Consider the following 25,512-nt stretch of genomic DNA (forward strand, 5'->3'; position numbering starts at 1 on the left):
ACAGAAAACATTTAAATGTCGGGTTATATAAATGGTATAAAAACGTTTTAATAACATTCCAAAAACGTTTTTGAAAACTTGGTGCAAATCATTCTAAACAGAATGTTATTTTGGGGTTGAAAAAATATTTTGCAACAAATGTTTGCCCAAAATATTTACAATAACGTTTTTAAAATGTTTTTGTGACCTTTATATAACCCGACATTTAAATGTTATTAAACGTTTTGTAAATAACATTTTAAGAACATTTCTGTGTTTGCCTGGTGCAAATATTTTAATATAATGTTATTTAAGTGTTGACAAAATATTTGGCCAAAAATGTTTGCAAAAATAGTTTACAATGACATTTCGAAAACATTTTAAAAATATTGTTGTAGTGTGTTTTCATACAAAACGTTTAAAACGATTTCATGACCTTTATATAACCCGACATTTTAATGTTATTAAAACGTTTTTACCTGAACCAAAACCCAAAATATAACTTATTTAAAAGCGTTTTAAAAAGCGTTTTTGTGTTTACTGGGTTATTATCATTGTTATTATTATTATTATTATTATTATTATCATATTATTATTATTATCATCATATTATATTTTTAAATTAACTTTGTTTATATTATTATCATTGTTATTATTATTATTTTATCATTGAATTGAATTATTTCATTATTTTGGGTAAGCCTGCTGCTAAAATATCTGGCCTGTAATATATTCTGAGAAAAAAAATTGTTCCTCTATTTTGTTTTAAAATATCCTTTCTTTCCTTCCTTCCCGGGTTTATCATGACTTAATAAGTGCATGCCCGCCGGCCCAGTACTATAAACATACTAGTAGTAGTACGCCGCATTGCCGGGAGTTCAAGCAATCGATCGTGCATCAATCAACAGCATGACAGCAGCACAATACCCGCGGTATAAAAAAAGGGGGCGAAAGTGCACGGGTGCGAAATAGAAAGGGGGCGAAAGTGCACGGGTCCGAAATTGAAAGGGTGCGAACCGTCCAGCATTCCTGTAGAGTGCTTTATCATTTTTCCTTCGGACAGCGGTGCAATTTTTTGCACCGGAGTTTATTTGTTCTGTTGAAATTTGTATAAAAGTAACCTCCAGTTAAAACTTCTGCAGGCAGTATTTGGAAGTATAGCATCCAAGATCATGAATGATTCACTTTGCCGAAGACAGTCAGAAATAGAATTTGCATTTGTTCATGTTCATGATGTTGGTTGACATGTTCTATTTTACTAGCAAATGACTGTAAAACTTATCTTCTAACTTCTTCTACCCTTTCCTTAGTAACATCATTCTTACCAAAGTAACGTCTGGCTGAGCAAGTTTGCTTTTTAACAATTCCAGCTCTTTCTTCACAGCTTTTTCCTCATCGGATTTCGACCGTGCACGATTTACGCTTCGCACAAGATTGCAAAACCCAGGTGACAAATCCGTATTTCTTGGGGCCACTGTACTTAACAGGAACCCCGAAACGGATGCAAATGTCTTCTCCATTACATCTGTCATATTTTACAACGTCCGGTCTTTTACTTACGTTAAAAAACGTAACTTTACGGTGTCCTTGTATGAAATACAGCCGACTTTGGGAGGTTTGTTTCCATTTTGAATGGTGCATGATGGGAAGGAGGTCACTTATTTTAGTCTCTGCAACAAAGCTGTTTTATCACTTTTGTATTCTTTTGTGTGTATATGGACTGACATTTTCAAGTTCTGTGTAAGAGTATTTGAGGTTACTTGAGGACATTGACCTAATAATCAAAACAATGTCAGCATGCAGGAAACTGCAACTCACAACATTTGTATACAGGGATAGATTTTAGTGCTGTGAATTAAAAAAAGCCTTTGCTTCGTTTGGTAAAGAATAGAGGTGACTGACTAATCGACTGTGTGCAGTGAATATGTAAGTTTTTGGAAAAATCTTGTTGCGTGAAGAAGAGCGAATTAAGTGAACAAGTTCATTCATGTACCTGACTAGATACAGACTTTAAGGTACATATTTCGAGGTGCATAACAGACACAAAATTTGTGTCATAACAAACACCAAATTGGTGTCGATGACCTGACATGCATGCATTCTTTTGTGATGGTCTTTCAATTTGTGCCGAGTGTCCTTGGCATACTTGACTATGCTTCAGTGGTCATGAAAGGATTCAATAGATAACCTCTGCCCCACTAATCCCCAGCTATTGTCTGAAATTGCACCTCGGAAGATATATTATAACAACTCAGTCCCTCAAATGATAGTCATATAACGACCAAAAGATAAATGACTGACTATCATTGAGGACTGAGTTCCGCAGTCTAGTACCTGACTGAGTAACTTCATTTTCAGTAAGCTTAAAAAAAAGAAAAAAACATGCTGAAAAAAACACTTTTTTTTAGTTTTTACAATTAATTTTTGTATTTCTTCCAAGTACGCACTGGTGATTAGCGATTGCGCATAATTGGAAACCTCTGGCAGTCTGGCTACATAATGTTTATGTACAAAATATATCTTGCAGATTAATTCGTTTAGCAAAGATATCGTGAAATTTGAATTTCGTTCTGATGGTATACCAGAACGAAATTACAACACATTGTCTATCATGTGTCTATGGAGCAGTGTAATATGAAAATCATGCATAACTCGCAAAGCGCAAAATCAGAATCAACTGAAATTTTGGGAATAGGCTTTTTTCGTGGATATGTACTGAAAAAATGTCATAAAAAGAGGTTGCTAGGATCTCGAAATACTCCTTTAAATGCCCTGATGACCATGTAGTTCACCACGTAAACTTGTATGGCTCAAAATTCGGACCGCTCGCCAATAAGTTTACTGCCATGGCATATTTTGAAATGGTTGACGTTTTAATGATCCCCGGTTTCCGGTCGATTATGTTAGCTGTGTCACGTCACGTGCATGATGCTAGTGGTAACCAGCTTAGTCTAACTTCAGTAAAAATATGTGCAACGCTTTTGATGTTTTGATGTTTTGGGACACTGTGAGGGATCCGAATAAACGGATGACAGAGCCTATTCTTGACTGTGTAATATTCCTTAAACATGCTGCCGTACGGTAACAGGCTTATACGATGGACAGATAGTATCAGTTTGTGAATGAGTTGAGGACATCATATAAGGTCATAAGCAAGATTAGACCTACCAGTTGCATTGTGTACCCACCACTGATCTTTTAATTGGTAGAATTCAGTCTAAACTATTATTAACATCAATCTAATTGTTTCTTTTTATGAATAAGATTACATATTTCAGCCAAAAAACCAAAAATAAAGTTCTTGATTAACTGCTTAATTAGCACTTAATTTCTTAACGAGGCACTCATATTGGCCTGTAATGCGTAACAACCGAGCTCATGTAGCCTCACTTATTTGTAATTTTCTAAGAGAATTTGAAGATAATTCCTAACAAATAAGGTATCATAGAAAAGCTAAGACTCTAAGCAATATCCCTGAGGCAAAGATTAAGTTGTGCAAGGATCTATTTTTTGTGAATGAAGTTTTTGACGTTGTTGAGTAATGTTATGTAATGGTTTCCAAAGAAAGTGAATGAAAGTTTGTTAAACTCACCCCTGGATGTGAAAAGTGGAAAAAATTCGGCCAAAACTCTATCGTATGAAATGAACAAATAATATAGTTCAAAATAAACATCTTTAGGATGACAAACAAAATGCTCCAGGAGCTCAGAGGAGACGATTTCCATGATCAGTCCACTTTTCAAGACTGACTTTAACAGTGATTACAAGCTTTGTTTCTGCTTAAATTACCGTAACCCCTGTAGTAGCAGTATTTTTCTACTGTTGTTCTTAAAACTTTTACATACTAATGAACATGTGATTGGCAGTAAGTACTGAAAAAACAAAGTAGATAGCTCTTTCCAGTGATGTGGAGTGGTGGCTGAGGATTGCAGTTGATGGTCATGTACTCATAAGGCCCGGCAAAAAACGCGATCTCGCTTTTCACGCCGTGATTCTCGCTATTAACCAATATATCTCGCTTTTTAAAAAGGTTTCCAAGCAGTGCACTTACTATAAAAATGTTGCTTTATGCCATAAAAGTTCGCCAAATTCCATTAAAATGCAGTTCCAACTTCGCCAAAGTGCAGAATTCAGCAGCATTGCAAGCACAAGGTCGAGTGAAAAACCCATGCTTTACTCAATAAAAACTGACATTTCATTTCAAATGAGTTCAAGTTTAGGCCAAATATCATTATATTTATTGAATTACTGGAATATTTTGACTATAAAACATAATTAAAGGTCAATTTTTTGTCACTTTTTTGCCATCTGATGACAAGGTAGTAAAGGAAGCACATCCTCACTGTTGTCATTGACCGAATCTGAAAAACAGAGGGCTTTTTTTATGGATTTTTTTTTTCTTTTTCGGATTTTTGTATTTTCGGAGCGTTTTTAAAGCTTCTTGTGCCATTTTCCGGAGGAAATCTTGCTTTTCTCGCTTTTCAAAACTTTGGATCTCGTTTTTTACTTCAAAACATTGCGTTTTTTGCCGGGGCCTATGTATTCAGTTTTATTAAGTTCATTTAATTGCTCCTTGCGCTTGTGTTTACACAAGTAATATAAACTGAAACCAAAAAAAAGGCCCTAGCATCATTGGTGAATTAAATACATGTACAATGTATCAACACATTCTGTGTGGCGGATAAGTGTTCCATTTAATTTGTCGTTTAGAATCATGACAACTTGTGGAAAATGAAGTGTGGAAAATGCTATAAAAGAAGAGGCACGTATTCTTTTGATGTTCATTTGGATCTAAAGTCTGCACAAGAAGTAACACAGCTGTTATAAATATGCCTATAGCTTCAGAACTAATAATTATTTTCACAATATTTTAACATAAAAAGGAGGATAATTTATTTACACGCATTTTGATATCCAATTTGTCCAGTTTTGTTCAATATTAACAATACAGTGCTCAGTGTTTTGAAACAAAGATACCCGAATTTAAAAGTTGCAGCTATTTATATTGATTTGAAGTAAGCACGAAGATAATGGCGTGCTTTACGTGCTACAGTGCTGGCATAATAACCATTGATCGCTGTAAACTGCAACTCTTTAATTCGGGTATTTTTCATTAAAAGCACTAACTGCGTTGTTAATGTTGAACGACATTCGACAAATAGGGCCTCAAAATGCGCGTAAATAAATCATCCTTCTCTATGTTGAAATATTGTGAAACCATTATTAGTTCTGAAGCTATAGGCGTATTTATAACAGCTGCGTTACTTTTTGTGCAGACTTTACTTTGTTTAGTGCCTGTGAATTTGTCATGATTCTAAACGACAAATGACTGTATATGCCAATATTTTTGCGTACCTGTATTTTCGCGTTACTTCCAAGTATCACTGACAATTTCGCGAGGTGTGAAATTTGCGGCTGTTGGCAACTTATCTAATAAAATACATATGAAATTTCCTCATTTTAACATATTCGCGGGTTATTATTTTTGCGGGCACATATTAATCAGCAAAATTCGCGAAAAAAAACTACCACAAAAATTTCACTTACCCGCCATACATGTACATCTACTTGTAATTTGTTGATACAGCAAGAGAAGAATGAACCACCAAGCTTGCTATATTCATGGCCACTTGGCCAGCTAATGACTTACAAATTCTGGAGAGCCATGTCAAATATCATACAGACATGATACAGACTTGAAAATGCCTAATAAAAACTAATGGCAACTTGAAAGCTGTTAAACAAGTACAGAGCTATTATAGTCCTTTTCTAGACCAATATATCTCCAGAAATCTCTTGTTCATGATTATCAACTTGACATTCGATAATCAAAGTGTTTTATCAACAGCTTAGTAAAAGTGTGGAAAATGCAAAAAAAAAAAACAGGGGCATATTCTTTCGCTGTATTTGCAATATGGGGACTGTTTAAACAAGGCCTATGATTGGTAAAGTTCCTATTTAAACGATTTGAGTTTCTACATGTAGGTATTTGATACTTTGAAGGAGGACTCTTTCATCACAACAATTTATATATCGCTGGCTTTGAGTATGTTAAAAACAGATTAATTGAGTACGGTACCGTAGGGTAAAGTACACAGATCAATATGCCTTTTGTTTGGAGCAAATCGGACATACGGTTTGCTGTATTACATAGTGAAGCATAATACATCAATTTATATTTTCTTTGTATCCTATTGTTTTTGTCAATAATCAATATAGTTAATGAGCTAAAAGGACTGAAAAGGCTTATTAATATATAAATTTTGCCAATATTTTGCTAAAAATCTATGCATTATAAATGTTCAGGGTACCGGTACTTTTATTTTGCATACTTTTGCCCTGAAACTTGGTCAAAGTGTTTCTGATATGTTCTAATGTATTACATAGTGAAGCTGCCCTCTAATTTGCATATTTGCATAATTAATGAGCTAATTTGCATAAATGCTAATTAATTATGCAAATATGTAAATTAGGGAGCGGCTTCACTTTATAATACATTAGAACATATTAGAAACACTTTGACCAAGTTTCAATCCAAAAGTATGCAAAATAAAAGTACCCTGAACATTTATGCATGGATTAAATTTTAGCAAATTATTGGCAAAAATTAATGAGCTTCTCCAGTCATTTTAGCTCATTAACTTGATTGATTAGATAATAAGATGTAAATTTATATATTTTGAAAACCAAATGTCCGATTTGCTTCAAACAAAAGGCATATTGATGAGCGTGCTTTAATTTGTTCTACTCAATTAATCTGTTTAAAACATGCTTAGAGCACTTCGGTAATGCCTCCAATACCAGCTTAATTTGTTTGAAGATTAAAGCGCATTTTGCAATTTAATAATTTTAAAGGAATAAAGAATGTCTGCCTTGTTACTAAAGTTTAATTTTCTAGTAAGTCAGAACAAGTAATATATGTATTTTTTTTTTTCCTTTCTTTTTAGACATCATTCCAAGTAGATTATACATCACGATCCAGTAGCCACCATGGATCCATCACTATTAAGGGAGAGAGATGCCTTCCGGAAGAAGGCCATGGCTCAGCCTGCAGTGGAGAAGAAGAGGCCTAAGCCAGGAAGCATGTCAGGTCGTCCACCTCCAAAGAAGAAGAAACCAGCATGGGCAACAGCAGGTAAATGGGCTATTCCAGTTGAAAAAAATTCATACACCCCTATGGAAGACATGAACTTAATGTAATCTCCCATACAAAGGGTGTAGATTTCAAATTGATTGACTCACCCATTCAGGGAGCCCCACTTGAAATTCATATGCCTTGTGTGGAAAACTAAGGTCATGTCTTCTAGAGGGAATATGGACTTCAACTAGAACTGTCCAATGTGAACTTCAAAAAGCTGGTGTTAGACTGGTACTTCTGGGCATTCACTGAGGAGAAAAAATGTAAAAGATGGGGTCTTTGAGTAAGAGATGGTCTTTTACCCTACATAATATGGGTTTATTAGATCATACATTACTGTGGCATAAGAGTTTAGTAAACCATACTGGGCATGGTCTGCTCTGGATTTGTAAAAACAATTATTAGAGCAGTACTGAAGGAGTTGTCATTTAAATAGAAAACAAAAACATCAAACCAAAGGGTCTAGGTGACGGTTCAAAGATAAAATATTGGGTCTGAAGTTTGGATGACAATGCAAGATTAAAATATGAGGTAATTATGCCACAGTTATACTGACAAAATAGGGATGTTAATAGCCCAACATATACCGTAAAACCCGTCTACAAGCATATATAGTGTTTTTATAAAAGCTTAATTAATTCAAGCAAGCGTTAATATACCAATACAATAGATCGGTCTTAAAATAATACTTGTTTGTATATGCTTGGATCCGTAATTTATTTGCTCAAACTCCATAATGGCGCCTGGATTAATGTAGCTTTCATCAGAAGCACACTATATGCTTGTAGACGGGGTTTTACGGTATGCCACCTCTGAAATGGGCATTCTTCTCCCTGACCTTGGATGTGACGATACTCGGAGTAGAATTATTTATTTTTGTGATTGCTGTATTGTATGCAGTTCATTTATAAATTGGTAAAAATCTGCATCACTGATTTACCAACAACCAACAACAGCAGCATAGTAATCAAAAAGATTTCAATATGTATGATTTTTATTGTTGTTGTTATATAATTCTTGATTATTATGTTTTATTTTTATCAGGTCAAGGTCAATCAAACAGCTCATCACTTTCCGGTTCTGCTTATAACTATAAAATGATGCAGGGAAGCTCAAAGTACAAGTTTGGAGTCTTGGCCAAGATAGTCAACCATATGAAGGTAACAATTAACAATTAATAAGGTTGAGAAAGGGGAAAGGGTAGTATTAGGGGGTAAAAATGATGCAGGGAAGCTCAAAGTACAAGTTTGGAGTCTTGGCCAAGATAGTCAACCATATGAAGGTAACAATTAATATTTATTATATTTAATAAGGTTGAGAAATATCTGACCAGCCATCTTTATTCGGGCAATAATTCATGTCTTGCCGGGAGTGCAGTCAGGGGTGAAGTTGGAACTAGCATTCAAAATAAGTGGTATGGTCGCCCAAGACAATCCAAAATTGATTGCAGACAACCTAAAATGACATTGTGAATTTAACCCCCTGAGCACTACCTGCCGATCTAACATTTCCTCTGTTTGGTCAATTACATGATATCATTATTTTAATCACCAATCAGAATGGGGCTTTGTTAATAATTCACCCCGATTTTTTTGTGTGGTGAAATTATTCTAACAATATTTCTGATTGGTCCAATTGATAATGAAAACTTCTTTTCGGCCAATCGGCAGGTAGTTCTCATCGGGTTGAGTTCAGACACATTTCATCTTGCCACTGCCCAATGACAATTGCAGTATAGATCATTAGATCATTGGTAGAAAAGAACAAAACACATTTGAGTAAAACAAATTATGCAAAAAAGTGACATTTGTAGCCGTTTTGTAGTTTAAACAAATGATGCTGGCAACCAAAAAAAATGTGCAGGACAACCAAAAAGATGAGGCCAGGTTGTCTGTGGGAAACTCTTCATTTTTCTTATTTTGAAAAATGTTTGGGATTGGATCTTGAAATATAAATTTGTGAATATTCTCAGTCATCCAGGTAGATAAACATAATAAAATGAATATTAAATCTGTTCATCTGGACTTACTATTTTTGATAGCGACAGTACGTCAAGTACCATCAAGTACGTCACAGGTCAATAGTCAACAACCTGGTCAGTCAGCCTGATGATGCGTCTTGGATGAGACGCGATACTGTCGCTATCAAAAATAGTAAGTCCAGATGAACAGATTTAATATTCATTTTATTATCTTGAAATATAGCTTTTTGTTATGTCCTGGTGTTGCCTGTTCATTTCATTTTATCTGATTGACAGTAATTAGGTGTGGAATAATCTGTGTGGTGAAGGGTGTGGTGCCCCCAAACAAACACAGGATCGCTCTGACCCCCTATTCAAGATATTGGCACAACGAGAGAGAGGATGAGAGAAGTTGATCGTTGATTCGAAGGCCAGAGTAATGGATGACACATTCGTTCACGCCCGAATTTGAGATTTCTTGATATTTATCAACACTAAGATGTATTCTTTCACTTGAAACTGATAAAATACAACTTTCTAATATTTACTCGTATTTTTGCTTGATTTGTTTCACTCTTTTCAACTCTAAAAAGTCACATGGCTCAAGACAGCTTAGTAAATTGGCGGAAATAATGAGTCAGAAATGCGTGAATGCGAAATATTGTGATTACGCGCGATTCGCTTAGCGTGACGGGCGCAACTCTTGCGCGTATGTCCAACGCAGTCTAGGCGCATTCGGTTTGTTGTTCACGCCAGCAAATGTGGTGTAAACAAAACAAAAATTTGCAGTCAAAATGCCACTTATATTTTTTAATTATTTTGAATTTTGGCGCACTGAAAGCAGACATTATAGATTTATTGGTGCAAAAAGATGCATATTTAGACCATGCACCAGATACAGCTTTTACAAGCGTGAAAGTCTTCCCGTTTTAAAATAAAAGGACGTTTTGTGCATAATTTTGACATTTTTTTACTAAAACATCGATTTCTCAGAGTTCACTTTTGAAAATATTGCACGATTTTTGTGACAAGATAACTCGAAAAATATGCAAGCAAAAGGTAAACTTTTTGCACTATCGTTTAGAGTACATCAAAGCCCAGGGAAGGTTTTCTCATTTTTTCAAAATATTTGTTTTAAACAAAAATATACACCATTCTGTGCAATTTTTAGCTTAATAGAGTGACAAAATTGCTTTTTTCACATGTTTTTTTCAATATTTTGAAAAAAGAGACGAATTTCAAAAAAATAAAAAAACCTTCCCTAAGTTCATGCCTCTTCTTTATGAAAAGCTAACTGAAATTTTTTATTCGAGCGGATTTTTTTCTAAGTTGTCACAAAAAATTGGGGTAAAAAGTGAATTTTGTGATTTTTTCAAAAACTCGAGATTTTTGAACAAATCTGACATCACCATGGGATTCCTTGACTCATTTCCTTTCCAAAAATGTATAGTTTTATATACTTTTGGCATACAATTCAGAAATAATGATGCTCGAAAAGGTCCATGTTCTCTCCCATTACACTGGCCTTAAATTCAAGATCAAGACATTATATGATTCCTGTTTGTGTCTGAATCAACCTTAATTAGTGAGCTACCAGACCGATATCCCGACACTTTCATGAATGTTTGCTTTATAATTGTGTGATTTTCAGACAAGACACCAGCAAGGAGACACTTTTCCGTTGTCAATTGATGAGATTTTAGATGAAACAAGTCAACTGGATGTTGGTTCAAAACAGAAAATGTGGCTGATGAATGAGGTAAGTATTGGGCTAAAATCCATATATCCCCTATGGAAGACATGTCCTAAATTTTCCACAAAGGGAGTGTGGATTTCAAATGGGGTTACCTGAATAAGTGACTCCATCTGAAATCTAAACTCCCTGTGTGGGAGGGTAAGGTCATGATTTCCATAGGGCGTTGTATGGATTTCAACTGGAATTGCCCATTATATTATGACACTGAACAGATTCATTAGGGTTGTAGATAACCATTAAGGAAAATTTTTAATTAATTAATAATAATTAACATTATATTATGGTTGCGTCATAATATTACATTCGCTACCAGCACATATTTTTTATTACGTTCATCTCTTGCTCTATCTGAAAAGTGACTAGCCAATAATGTGAATCAGAAGTCAATGACCATTGTCAAATCGATTTAGTCAACTTTTAAGCAACATAAAGCAGTCATGTACAACAACTGAACTGAAGCAGTGTCTGCACCATTTCTACCAGCATTTGATCAACACTGATTTGTCTCAAAATGTATGTACACACAAAAATGCCTAGTATGATAGAGGCATTAATCTTTGAATACCTAAATGCAATTCAATAGATATAAGTAAAAAAACGTTGTTTCAAGTTTTAAATAAAAGCTGTGTATCAGAAACGTAATTCACACTTTTTGTTTGAATGTTGTGGTGTTAACAAATCTTTTGTCATTTTCATTATGAAGGTTTTTGATTACCTATAAACAAAGTGAAAAAGATTGGACCATTTGATTCATGGAACTATTTCTAAATGCTAGGATATCTCTTTCCCAACAGTCTTCAATTGGACAACTTCTGATGCATTATGAGTTCAGATTAAAAATGCTCAACCAATCACAATTTGAATGTTTCATGGACTCGTACTGAGCCCATTATCTCTATATCTGCCTTTGATATGTTGCAAGTTATGCAATCGGGAGCCCATATACCTACAATGTTTTTCATTGTTTTTGTACCTCATTTTCTAGGCGCTGCCAAACAATCCCAAAATCGCAATGGAAGACGGTGGCTATGTTTTCAAACCACCATATCATCTGAGAGGAAGGAAAGATCTGCTTAGACTCCTCAACAGGCATGACCAACAAGGCTTAGGAGGTATCATGTGGGATGACATTGTAGAGAGTCTACCAAATGCAGAGAAATCAATTAAGGTCAGTTGCATGTTTTGGATAAACACAAAATGTAGTTATAGTCTGTATACCTTTCTCGAGTCAGTAATTTGGATATTTTGTTTTTATTGTATCTCTAAATGATAAGTATATAAAAGTATAAATTTTCAGAAAACATATGATGCAAGGAATCCAACTAGCATAATAGATTCCTGCAAAAATTAACAGTTTTTGAGAAAATCTCAAAATTTGATCTTACTTTACTGACTCGAGGAAGGTGTATGGACAATAGATGCATCTTTGTTATACGATCAAGCAAAATGATCCCCCTGTATAAGACATGACCTTAATCTTCCACACAGGGGGTGTGAATTTCATGGGGCTTCTTGAATGGGTGACTCCTTTTAAAAAAACTACACCCCTTGTTTGGGAGGTTAAGGTCATGTCTTCCATAGGGGTATATGGATTTCAACTGGAAGAGCCCATTGTGATCAATATAAAATCAAATAATTGTAAAGTTGAAAATATTATAGCCTTTTATGCAATTTAGTTAAGTTTGATATAATAAGGAGAAACTTATAAACAAACAAGGAATGTCAGATAACTTCTCCATTATCCCATAGTTTGTTATGACAGTAAAATGTTGAAATATTAATAACTGTTCTATTAACTTGAAGTCAAATGTCATATCATGATATGAAATCGCTGGTAAACAAAATGGTAAATGATATTGCGGTGAAAGTCAATTTTTAGATTTTTGCATCATGATTTATGAGAACATTTGATTATACCATTCAGCAAATTACTTCAGCGGTGTCCATCTGCCATGTCTGATTATCGCGTAAAAAGAACAAGGTCACACGTTGCTATGCAGCTTTTTATCCAGTGATGATGACATGATTCAATTAGCCAATCAGAATCCCATTTCCGTATACGCCATAAACTGCCAAATTTACGACCGCTGAAGTTCTCTGCTGAAATCTATAACTTCTGATGATATTGTCATCAAAATGTGAAAAGAAATTTATAATTGAAATCACTGGGCATTTAAACAAGAAACAGCATGGAGATTTGAATTCATATTAAACTCAAATACAACTTTTTGGTGAAATTATCCTTCTTGACTTGATCAGGTCATATATGTTGTGTTGTGAAGTGTGTTTATATAATTATGCTGAATCACATTAATGGTGTATTAAACCTAACTTGTGTATGTTGATGTAGGTTCATCAGATCTGAGAAGTAAATATGTTGATGTAGACTTAGCTGCTTTGGTTGAGTCAGGATGAAGAAAGTTAAACATTTACTCAAAGCTTAATTTTGCTCACCTAACTTGTGGATGTTTGCTGATTTGTTTACAGTTGTTAGGAGACAGAGTGATCATCATCACACGGCCAGACAAGAAAAAGGTTTTATTTTACAATGACAAGGCATTCCAGTTACCCATAGATGAAGGTAAGGGATCTAGCATCTTGGACTGACACTGGCCACCCAGCACTCAAAAAAAAAAAAAAAGTTGAAAATGTTTTTAAACATTTTTTCATTTTTAACAAATGATTTTTTCATTATAAACAATGTTGCCAGTCTTCGGGAAATTTCCTGATTTCTGGAAATTTTACTCAGATAATCCTGTACAAATGTTTAGGCAAAGTATATTTTTCAGGAAATCTTTTGCCATTTCAAGATTTTTTGACAACACTGCATCTCTGGTAAAAAGAGCAAGAAAACAAACAATCAAATTTTTTAGGAGGGTGATACCCCTAGCCTATTCCCCAATCCCTTGTGTTCGCTCAACTTTAGCTGGCTAGAACCCTGGGTAACAGTTACTGATCTACTAAACACTGGCACTGCACAAAAAGAAAGTCCATGCATTGAATGGTCATGATTCTTAAAACATGATTGATTAAGAACATTGAAATTAATATGAACATATCAAGAATTTTGTTAGCTTGAGTTTGATGCGTCTGATGTGCTCTCATGTCCCACAAAAAATACTGTGCAAACATTGCTATCCGATCCTTTAAAACATCCTAGAAAACATAAAAATTTTGTAAATGTTATAAACAATATGTTCTGCTTTTGGTTAATACATTTTAATAACATTTAATAATTTGCCATAAAATTGGTATTGTATTGTGAATTTTAAAATCGCCACCCTTAGCGTTACATGACAAATATTATGAATTTTTACACCAACCAGGTTTCTAATTAGATTATCTCCACAATCATCAACCCTAAACTAGCAAAAGTATACATTTTTGGAAAGCGGAAGGCATAAGCAATTCAAATATATACATTTCAATTCATTATACAGGGTGACCTGCAAGTTATACAAGGTGGAATAAAAAAGATTTTGATAAAAAATGGGCCACTCAATGCATTGCTTATTACCAACTTACAGTAATAAACTGGAAGTAAACAACATTCATTTGGTTAGAGGATATGGAGAACCAACTGACTTTGGAAGAAACCAAAATCACAGCTGTTTGGTAATCTCGAATATAGGGTGTCCCAAAGTATGTTAGATTTTTTACAATTCAACATATTTTGAACCTAAACATTTCCCCTAACCCATACAGAAAAAATATGTCCATATTTAGATTCCTCGTCAAATTTCCCTTCAGAAAATCTATACTTTGACTATGATAGGATAAGTAATTAAAATTTTACAGTAACTTTTAGATTTTGAAGACATCCTCATTACTTACTACAGTGTTTAATCTGACAACGGGTAGTTTTGTATGGAAAAGTTTGTATTTCTAAACCAATCATAAATGATTAAAAACAATTAGTAGAATTGTTTAGCTGTAAGGCCATTAGTCTTTTGAGATGTTAAATAGAGTCCAAATCCAATTTACAGCCTTTACAGAAGCAGATTACGCACTAAAAATACCAATCCCATAGAGTTTGTGTGTACCACATCCCCACCACCACATCCCCACCACCGCCACCCTGCCCATTCTGAATTCTATGAAGCACAGTGTCAGTATTAAAAAGTTCAAGTATTTCTTTTTACAGGGTTGAAAGTTCATTTTCTTAAGCAATAAAATGAGACCACAAGCATGACAATAACTTCTTGCTTGACAGAGATAACATCATTTGTTTTGAGTCGACTTTGACAAAATGTAACGTCGCCACCTTTTTTTGGTGGCGAGCTCAAGACACACGACCAAAAGCAAAATTATTTGATATCATCAGTACATTTTTTGTATTCAGAATGCAATTTGGTTTGTCTGATATGCTCTGGGTTCCCACAAAAAATACTATGCAAATGTTGTATCTGATTCCGTAACAGAGTAATGGAAGAAAAAATAAGAAGTTACCTCTTTTTATAAAAAAAAAAAAAAAAAAAAAAAAAGGTTTGTCTCAAAGCTTGCGCGCGCATTTTAAATTCGTGAGATTTGGAAAATAAGAAATGTAGAATTTTTTTTTATTTCAAATTTTTTTTTTTTTTTTTTAGTTTTTCCGGAAAAATTCTGCAAAAATCTGATTTTTTTCTCCAAATACCATGAAAAAAGTCAGGAATAAAAATTTAAAAAATCGCATTTTCGCATTTGTTTTCAAACCACTCTTGAGCTTTGAGACAAACCATTATTTTTTTTTTTGGCCTTATCTTACTTTTTATGCCTCCACCGGAGGTATTATGTTTCCTGGTTGTCCGTCCATCCGTCCGTCCGTCCATCTGTCCGTCCGTCCGAGCTTGCGGGTGCAATTTCTCGTAACTGGTAAGATGTACAGTGATGCAATTTGGTGGGGGGATGGTCGTTGGCAGTCTTCAAATTCCAGTAGGTTTGGTTAGTGGGTCAAGGTCACCCAAGGTCATCTAGGGGTCATCTGAGGTCAAATTAGCAAAAACCGTCGTATGGGCATGAACCTTGGTGTACAGTGATGCAATTTAATGGAGGGATGGTCGTTGGCGGTCTTCAAATTCCAGTAGGTTTGGTTAGTGGATCAAGGTCACCCAAGGTCATCTAGGGGTCATCTGAGGTCAAATTAGCAAAAACCATCGTATGGGCATGAACCTTGGTGGGTACTGTAAACATTTAGAGCCAAATTTTTTTGAAGGTCATTTTGGGGTCATCTGGGGTCCAAGGTGGAGGCATTGTGGCCGACGCTTTGCGTCGAGAACCGCGCAAGCCGAGAACCGCTCTAGTTTTCTTATGCCTTTCATTTTCTTTTCTCAGTATCAAAATAGTGGGTCATTTGACCTGCCATAAAGTTTGTTAACACACTACTACATGTGTGATTGTGATATCATTACCATAATATTATGTCTTTTTTGATAGAATTTAAAGAATTATGGCACAGTTCTACAGTGGAGTCATTAGATGAAGGCAAGATAGAAGAGTACCTCAGGAAACAAGGGATCACATCAATGCAGGATCTTAGTTCAAAGAAATTTGTAAGTATTACTATTCAATTGGGAAACAAATTGGCTGTTCCATTTCAAATCCTCACACCCTCTGTGGAAGATTTAACTAATGCCTTCCACAAAGGGAGTATTGGTTTCAAAATATTATAGACAATTGGGTAACTAACTTCCATTTGAAATATTTTTAATGATAACATTGTTATAATATTAAATGAATGAGTAATAATTCAATCAATTTCTCCGATAGGTCAGAGTTCAAAATGCTCAGCGAAAACCGGAAGTTACAATGCTGACGGGGCTTATTGCAAGTCGGTGATAATAAATAATTGTCAAAATTGTTTCCTGTGGCTTGGTTTTGTTCTATACTAACATCATTTCTTGATGAAAGTACAAAATAAAATTAATTATATTTTCTTGTTTTCTTCTTTCTTTTCAGACCCCACATCAGAAGAAGAGACCGGTCAGGAAAGGTCCAAGAAAATTCAAGAAACACAATGACCATCTGGCTACAGTTCTCAAAGACTATTCTGAAGATACAAATAAATAACAGGTCCTGATGAGGCTTTCAATGATTTTCTATCTAGATACTTTAATGCACTTGATTCACTCGGTCGGACATACGGGTCCCCTTTGCACAAGCGCGCGCATAGCAACCAGCTCAACAAAGGAGAACTACACATGTGCACACTGGTTTTGTAAGGCTATTTCCCTTGTGTGACGTCAGCCCGACCAAGAGAATGGGTGTTTGTATCTGTAAAGTGTAACCTGTACAGAAAACATTTGTTACATCAAAGCAATTGGGCTAAAGTAGCCCTATTTAACTCTCTCCATGCGGGTGTCGACTGCAGACGACAAGTTACAATTTTGCTTACAAATTGAAACAATGTCAGAATTGTAAATTTTTATGACCATATTTGGAATCAACATGAAAAATGCATTGAAATAAGGTTTAAAATATTGTTTCATTGGCGTAACCCGGCCTACCCTAAAATTAGGCCCGACCCTAACTTTTTTTTTCTTTTTTTGCAAAAAAATAATAAAATTTAAAAAATAAATTAAAATAAATAAATTTTTAAAAAAAAAGAAGAAAAAGTTAAATTTACAGCTTAGAAAAAAAAAAAAAAAGTATCCCGACCTACCTACCCTAATTTTTTTATGTTACGCCAATCAAACAATTTTTTAGGCCTAAGTACAAACAAGCCCAGTATTGGTTTAGTGGTTTTTGAGATAGCTCTTAATGTTTTGAGAAAATATATCAGAACTTGGGACTTTTTATGTTAAGGTCTGTGGGCAGCATGCAAAGCTGGTGGACTCTGGGGGGCAACCGTCACTCAGAAGACCCGTTACTTAGAAGGCCCACTATTCAGAAAACCTGTCACCCAGAAGGTCCGCCATTCAGAATTCTGAATAGCGGGCTTGTTTTCATTTAAAATGACCCGCTAACCATAAGACCCGCTAATCAGCAAACCCATTAATCAGAAGGCCCGCTACTCAGAAAATATTTTCTGAGTAAAAACCCAGTTCTCAGAGTTAGGGTTAGGGGTTAAGGTTATGGGTTAGGGCTAGGGCTAACTCAGTTCTTTCAAATGCTTAAAACAGCTCACTAGGAATAATTCTGAATAGTGGGCATTCTGAGTAGCGGGTCTTCTGGGTAACAGATATAGCCTGCTAGCCAGAAAACCCGCTTCTGAATAGCGGGACCTTTACATAAAATACAACAAAAAACCCACTATTCAGAAATTCTGTTATTTAGAAGGCCCGCTACTCAGAAAATTCTGACTGGCGGGCCTTCTGAATAATGGGTTTTCTGAATAGCAGGTCTTCTGACTACCGGATTTTCTGAGTGATGAGCTGCACCCGTGAGGTGTGTCACAATGTTTGTGTTTGGGTTACCTCACCATTTTTTATCTTACAAAATCTTTAAGTCGAGTGGGAGGAGTCATATTTATGATGTGATCTGTGCAAACCCTTCACATGTTGCATTATCCTGTTTTGTTTTATAAAGATAATAAAGGCTAAAAAACGTGTTACCATTTCTTCTTTTTTTTTCAATTCTTCTTTGCTCATGACTTTTGATGTTGAAGTTACGGGTACAAAATTAAAACGGTTCTAAAAAAGAGTTCTAAATTTCCACAAATTAAAAATGTCACCATGTGAAGAGTTTTCACAGATAATATCACATATGTCCAATTCTAGCCATTTAACTAAAAAACTGCAGTATATTTGTTGATATTAATACATTAATTGACTCTGAAGGAGTCAAGGAAGCCAATAATTGCATGTATATTTCAATAGGTCTTGCGGTTTTGAGTTGGAAGGCCAATAATATGTAGAATGTTTTGGGCATTTTTCCTCTTCCGATAAAAATTACTGTGGGGCAGAAATGACACCCCTTATATCAAGCCTTGGGATCTCCTTTATAGAACCATACCATTCCTCTTGTGTGTCAGTTTTAATTATCTCAATATTTGAGTGCAAGCACCTCTAGGTCATCTTCCCCTTCGACCTGCCTTAAATGTCCATTCATTGAGTAAGTGTGAAAAATTAAAATAGTAAATAAAATGCTTAAAAGTGAAGGATATGTCATTAAAATTGTTATTTGGTATTTTTGAATTGAAAAAGTTGGTAAAAACAAGAAAAACAGACAGTATTGGGGACCGTTCACAAACACTTGTAAGGGGGGGCCTGATGCAAAAAAAATTTATTGCGAAAATTTTTCGGGGCCCCCCCTTTATAGACCTCGAAAATTTCAGGTGCCCCCCTTTTTGACATGAAAATTATCGGTCAACCCCATAGAAAAGCATATAAACTCAATTTTCCCAGAAAAATTTGTGGCCATTTTTTTCAGGCCCCCCTTAGGAGGGTCAAAAAATTTCAAGGCCCCCCTTTTTGCATCAGCCCCCCCTTACAAGTGTTTGAGAACGGTCCCTTCAAGGTTCAGTAATTTTTCATTACCACCACAGCTTAACCTCTGTATGGTGTGAAAAGTGGACTTGGGTAATCCTGTATCAATACTTGCAACATACATACAGGCTGTATCAAAATGATTGGTACCAGTGGCGTAGCGTGGGTCATCACATTGGGGGGGGCACCAGGTCTGATGGGGGGGGCACAAGCCATTTTTCAGCCATTTTCCTATGGATTTTCTAATTTATGCAATCAATTGCCCCAGCCCCCCCCCCCTGCCCCTATGACGCTACGCCACTGATTGGTACCACTCATTGTTTAGTGGTTATAAAGAAGATGGCCACATCAAAATGGAATGTAAAATCCACTTTATCATTTTGGAGGCTTATTTTATCAAATGTTATACAACTTTAAATTCCAAGCATTTCAAGAAAACCCATGTTGCATTTGAAGGAAAGCTGATGGACCACTATTTTTGTTGGAGTCTGTAGAACAAACCACTAACTAAATCTAGTGAAAAAGAAAACGATTCATAATGTAAAGATTAAAAGTGGGTGACATTTTTTTCTTTATTTTAAATGTGATATAGATTTGTACTATTTAAAAATGCAATGTTTATAGCATTAAAACAAGAAGCAACAAACATTAATTGTGTTCAGCCTTTGAGTGTTACATGTGTTATGACTTCCATGCGCGTATTTTGGGGGCGCCAGCCCCCCGGGGTAAAAGCAGGGGGCGGCCAAAATGAAGGGGCGGCAAAAACAGGGGCGGCCAAAACGAAGGGGGGCAAACAGAATTAGTAAATAAAAAAGGGCGGAAAAATTTGATAAAGCATTAAAACTTTAAAAAATGGTACTATACATCAAAATGTGGTGCTTTTAGGGCGCTACCGCCTAAAACCTTTTTTTTTTTTTTTTTTTGATCCCCACTTTTTAAAAGACCAGGAAAAAAATTGGGTCAACGTTTTCGGGCTGTTGAGGAAGGGGCAGCAAAATTTAATTTTCTTCAGCCCCCCCGGGGTTGGAGCGGCCACGGTACGCCACTGACTTCCTAAAACCAACAAGCAACCAGACTTGTAACAACGCATGACTCAACACTTGGCTTTTTAAAAATTAAATCTATCAAGCGAAAAAAATTGATAACTCGTTGATTTCTTTCATTTCAAAAGACCGTTCAGTGGCACTGTAATGACTAAATAATTAAACCTTGGAGTTCACATTTTGTGATTCCAGAAGATGGGCGCAACAGTGGTGTAGCCAGGATATTTTCAGAATGGGTGGGGCAAGACAACTTTCAAGTGGACAACATTTGACAAAAATGGGCTACTGAAATGGCACAAACAAGGCCTAAAATATGAATATTGGGGAGCGGGCAGCATCCCACAGGAGACAAGACTTTGCCCCGCCTGGCTACGCCCCTGAGGTGCAGCACTGCTGAAAGAATGAGGACCATATTGAATTTAGTTTTCCATTTTGGTACAGCAATAACTTGGAACAAAATTTCAAGTTTCACAAAATTGCTTAACATTTTTACAAAATTGCTTAGAGTTGCTGAAAAGGTGCTCAAAAGTTTTCAAAATTACTCACCCTTACTTCACCTTCCGTGCAAGCTGCGTAAAACTTTCCATAAATGTAGCTCAATTAGGTCATGACACACAGCGACAACGCCGGGTAAATAATTATATTGTACCAAATACCCGGGATCAATATATATATTTGCACGATTCAGACGATAAATCTTTGGATACCAGGGTAGAAAATGATGAATATCTCCCGTAATTTTTGCTTTTTAAAGAAGCCAATTGTAGTGGCTTGCACTTGAATATATGTGTTGAAAGAATATGGTAGTCGTTACCGAGCGTATTGACAAACAACCGTGCGTTTTGAAATCAAAAACTGACAAAAACTTAGATTTTATATGTGCAGAACAAAACAAAATGACAGCTGCCCTCATTCGTAAACACTCGGGTTATGGAACATAACGCAGTACTATATATCTACTTAGGGCCTACTATTTTTACGACCTACGGGAGGTAAATAAGGATAAGTTTATACTGGGTGGTCAATTAAATTTATTAATGCCATCAAATCTGGGAAAACTTACTGGGTGGGCATAAATTACAAAGTTTGTGATGTATTTAGTAGGAGATATAGGCCTAATGACTGTGATCGTGTGATTTGTGTCACAGTGTCACGCGCGGGGCGGGGGGGTAAATACTGGGGTAGGCCTACCAACCACTCAGGTAATTTTGACCGAAGTGAAAGACATGGAAATACATGTACATGTATACTGGAAATGCGAAAAGTAAATTTCAAACGATTAATATTTTACAATAGGCCTAATGTTGTAATTTTACCAGTTTTGGCTGAGCAGCATTGTCTAAAATGTGTTGAAAAATGATTTGATAAGGAATTATGAAAATCTGTTTTCTTAGAATTAAAAAATAATAAAATAATAATAAATCATTTCTAAAATTTAGTTTTGGCTAATTCTTATCGATTTGATCGAGCAAATGCTATGGCCTAAGTTGATAATGAGCTAAAACTGAGAATCAAAGAATGTCAATAATTGTCCGGAACCAGGATTTGAAGTACCATTATCAAGTACAATCGACAAAAAATGATCGATTGACATACAACACAACACAATTGTCAAACTGACATTATTTTCTTTTTTTTTTCTTTACTGGTCGTCATTTTCATATGCTGAATTCGATCATAACTAGCATGACCAGGCAGGTTGTCATCTCATGGAGCCGCAGTAGCCGATATGGAGGCCTATCCTTCAAAATAATAGGCCCTACTGGTAAGTCAAATGTTATTATTGACAAAAAGAAGCACAAATGAATGGATTTGTAGGTCTAAACGTTTGTTTTCATCAAATAATTAGAAAATAAAACTGGGCAACAACTAGCCCAAGATACTCACTTTATCCATAGACTGAAGTCTTCAGAGTCTATGCTGAAATCAGGTTTGATATGATAAACTGACACCAGTACCGCTAAATCAGTCCCAATACAATTTTTGGGGGGGGCATGGGGGAAATGTGAATTTAAGGGGGAATCATCAAAGTTTGCGCACAATTTGCCGCAAAAACTGGACGTTTTCGTAATTTTGCTGGGGAGGGGTGAATTTATTTTCACTTTTCTTGCCCCCTCCCGCAGTTGCCCTCGTGGTTGCGCAGCCTAGAAGCTGATAATAAGGACTCTATACTGCTAATGGTAAGTTCCCTGAAACACAAAACGTTTTCAACATTATTCGCAAAAAGTTAGAAAAGGTTGCCAGAAAACGTTTCAATGTCGGGTTATATAAAGGGTATAAATCATTTTCATAACACTGATCCAAAAACATTTTTGAAAAAACTTACTGCAAAAGATAATGTCGAAATATTTGGCAAAAAATGTTGTCAAAATATTTTACAGTTAAATTTTGACATGTTGTGTTTTCACACAAAACGTTTTAAAACGTTTTTATGACCTTAATATAACCCGACATTTAAAAGGGCATTTCGTGATCCACAGCAACACCCCCCCCCACACTTTTCTAAAAAAATCGAGATTTTATATCACTGGAACCTCTTTTCGTTTAGCAAAGATATCGTGAAATTTGAATTTCGTTCTATGGAGCAGTGTAATACACATAATCATGCATAACTCGCAAACGCAAAATCGGAATCAACTGAAATTTTGGGAATACGTTTTTAGTGGATATCTACTGAAAAATGTCATAAAAAGAGGATGCTAGGATCATGAAATACTCCTTCAATGTTTTTAAAACGTTTTTACCAAAACCAAGACCCAAAATATCGGACACGTTTTTAAAAATTGTTTTGTGTTTGCCGGGTTAGCCTACATCAAATGAGAATTTCATGAGAGTTAAGTTCGATTAGCCTGCGCCCTATGTTAACGTATTCTATATATTACGATAATGTTGCGATTGATTTCGTAAATCCTATAGTATTATCATTATTATTATAATTATTATAATTATAATTATTATTGTTGTTGTTGTTGTTGTTGTTGTTGTTGTTGTTGTTGTTGTTGTTGTTGTTGTTGTTGTTCTTGTCACTTATTGAACAATTCTGATTTTGGGATTTACCTGTTTATTAATCATAATTATAGGGATCAGCCGGTCATGTTATGTTTTACCCTATTATCATTGTTTTATATGAATTAATGATTAACATACCTGGCTAAACACAGTTTTTGCAGTGGTTAGTCCACTTGGGAAGCTAGCAAATAGTGGGTATGGTCACTGTCCCGGTTTCCTCGTCCCATGTGGTGGAATATAAAGGCTGAGGCGAATATTAGGTATATTCGTCTCAGATAAAGGGCATATTCTTTCACAGGCTCGTCGTATATGCCCGAGAAATTTGAGTTGATGAATCTTAACTCTGGCAACCAGTGGAGTGGTGTTGGTCAGATTGTAGATGGTTTTATTATTTATTTGCCCCCTCAATGCCCCCGAAAAAACATTCCTGGTGCCGCCACTGGTTGGGCGTTACAGTTTGCAATCATTATATTCTGTCTTAGGTGTGCTGATGACAAGGCCTAGATCTGCTGCTGCTGCTGCTGCAGTTGCAGTCCTAATAAGCAATGATAAGCTGACTGGGCCCGGGCTGTGGAAGATTCCAACAGGGCAATATTTTATTTTATTTATTACACTTTATCACTGGCACAGAATTACAAGAAATATATAATATTGCACATAAGTTACATCAAAATTACACAATATTATGAAAGGAACATTTGTTTTAAAAAGTCCAGTGAATGGCTGGAGCGAACAGGTGCCAGGCACCTCTAAGACCGCCCCACCATCTCTACTCCCATATCTCACCCCACTGGCGGCCATCATCAGCAAAATAATCCAGGTCATTCAGCATCCTAGCAGGATACCTGCTTGACCGTAGGTATAACAATTCCAGCGTGGTCAATTCCAGAAGTTGATTTCTTCAGAAGGTAATCTACAGGGATAATGGACAGGAATGGTGCTTACACATTACCCTGAAGCACCCCAGTTGTTACTTGGAAAGGCTCTGAGAAACTTCCATCTACCATAACGGCACTATTTGAGTCCTTGTAGAGTACCTGGATGGCATTTACCACAACCTTTGGTATAATTTAATGCCGCGCAGCACCGAAAACATGACGGACCTGTTGATGGAGTCGAAGGCTTTTTTTGAAGTCCACAAAAATGTCTGTCAAGGGATGTTGGTACTCCTTGAAGCCTTCCATGGTCCTCCTCAAAATGTGTATTTGCTGAGCACAGCTTCGACCTGATCTAACGCCAGCCTGGTTGCTTCTCAGTAAATGATCAATGTGAGGTCGGATCCTGTTCAAAGGATCTTGTTGTACACTTTTGCGGCAAGTAAGCGAAATACCATGGTAGTTTGTCATGAGAGACGACGCCTTTCTTTGGAAGAGGAATGATTACATTTGTGACCCATTGACGTGCGAATATACTCCCAAGGTATTTGAACTCCTTGAATTGTTGAAGAGTACTGTTGTTGATTTGGATGTCCAAGGTCTTTGGTGAGTGACTTACTGTCATAGATTCTGTTTTTGCGATACTGATTTCCGTGCCATATTTTTCGCAGGCAATGTTTAATCTGGTTGTGTCTTCCTGGAGCTTGCGGACTTCATAACGAATGAGGCATTTGTCATCAGCAAATATATAGAAGCCCATTTAGTTTTGTGTCAGTAATTTGGGTTTATTTGGGTGATTTTGTTGTCCATATCAAGAAAACTAGAGGAGATAACGCACATCCTTGACGTACTCCTGATGTCACTGGAAACCAGTTCATGTATCCATTTCGTGTTCTCACGGCACAGAGACTGCTACTGTACAGAGCTCTGCCATTACCCATGAGCTGTCCTTTAATTTCATATTCTTCCTATACTTCCCACAATTTGCTCATATCAACTCTGTCGAATGCCTTTTCCTGGTCAATGAAGAGTAAGCGTAATCTTTGATCACGTTCAGTCCCGTGTTTAATGCTTCTGTCGCACATCTGACGTAGAGCAAATATGACATCTGTACATCCTCTTTTTTCCTAAACCGAACTGTGTCTGGCTAAATTGGAAATCCAATTTGGTCTTAATCTTTTCTCTAGATTCCCATAGCTTTTTGCCAATCTTTAGCTTATATGCTCTTCTTTCGTCCCAGGCTTGGTTAAATACTTGTGTGAGCCAAGAGACACTTGTCTGTGAGACAAGAGAAACTTGTCTCTCCATATGCTCTCATTGCATATGCTGTAATTCCATCTGTCCCAGCTG

At 35.9% G+C, this 25,512-nt stretch overlaps 2 protein-coding genes across 2 annotated transcripts in view; one reads left to right on the forward strand and one right to left on the reverse strand.

The window, feature by feature from the left end:
• Positions 1 to 1,596, reverse strand: part of LOC140142334 (AP-4 complex subunit epsilon-1-like) — a 37,670-nt gene extending 36,074 nt beyond the window's left edge. Inside the window, exon 1 of the mRNA XM_072164303.1 lies at positions 1,305 to 1,596. Coding sequence (XP_072020404.1) covers positions 1,305 to 1,511 — 207 coding nt within the window. The 5' untranslated portion in view covers positions 1,512 to 1,596. The remainder of the gene's footprint in view (positions 1 to 1,304) is intronic.
• A 159-nt stretch (positions 1,597 to 1,755) lies between these two features.
• LOC140143106 (general transcription factor IIE subunit 2-like) lies at positions 1,756 to 17,311 on the forward strand. The gene is made up of 8 exons (XM_072165156.1): positions 1,756 to 1,905; positions 6,927 to 7,114; positions 8,162 to 8,277; positions 10,729 to 10,836; positions 11,819 to 12,001; positions 13,321 to 13,414; positions 16,246 to 16,361; positions 16,768 to 17,311. The coding sequence occupies exons 2-8, from the start codon at positions 6,970 to 6,972 to the stop codon at positions 16,876 to 16,878; spliced, it is 873 nt and encodes a 290-aa protein (XP_072021257.1). The 5' UTR covers positions 1,756 to 1,905; positions 6,927 to 6,969; the 3' UTR covers positions 16,879 to 17,311.
• The last annotated feature ends 8,201 nt before the right edge of the window (positions 17,312 to 25,512 follow it).

The sequence above is a fragment of the Amphiura filiformis genome, chromosome 20 (genome assembly GCF_039555335.1).
Source record: "Amphiura filiformis chromosome 20, Afil_fr2py, whole genome shotgun sequence".
NCBI lineage: Eukaryota > Metazoa > Echinodermata > Ophiuroidea > Amphilepidida > Amphiuridae > Amphiura > Amphiura filiformis.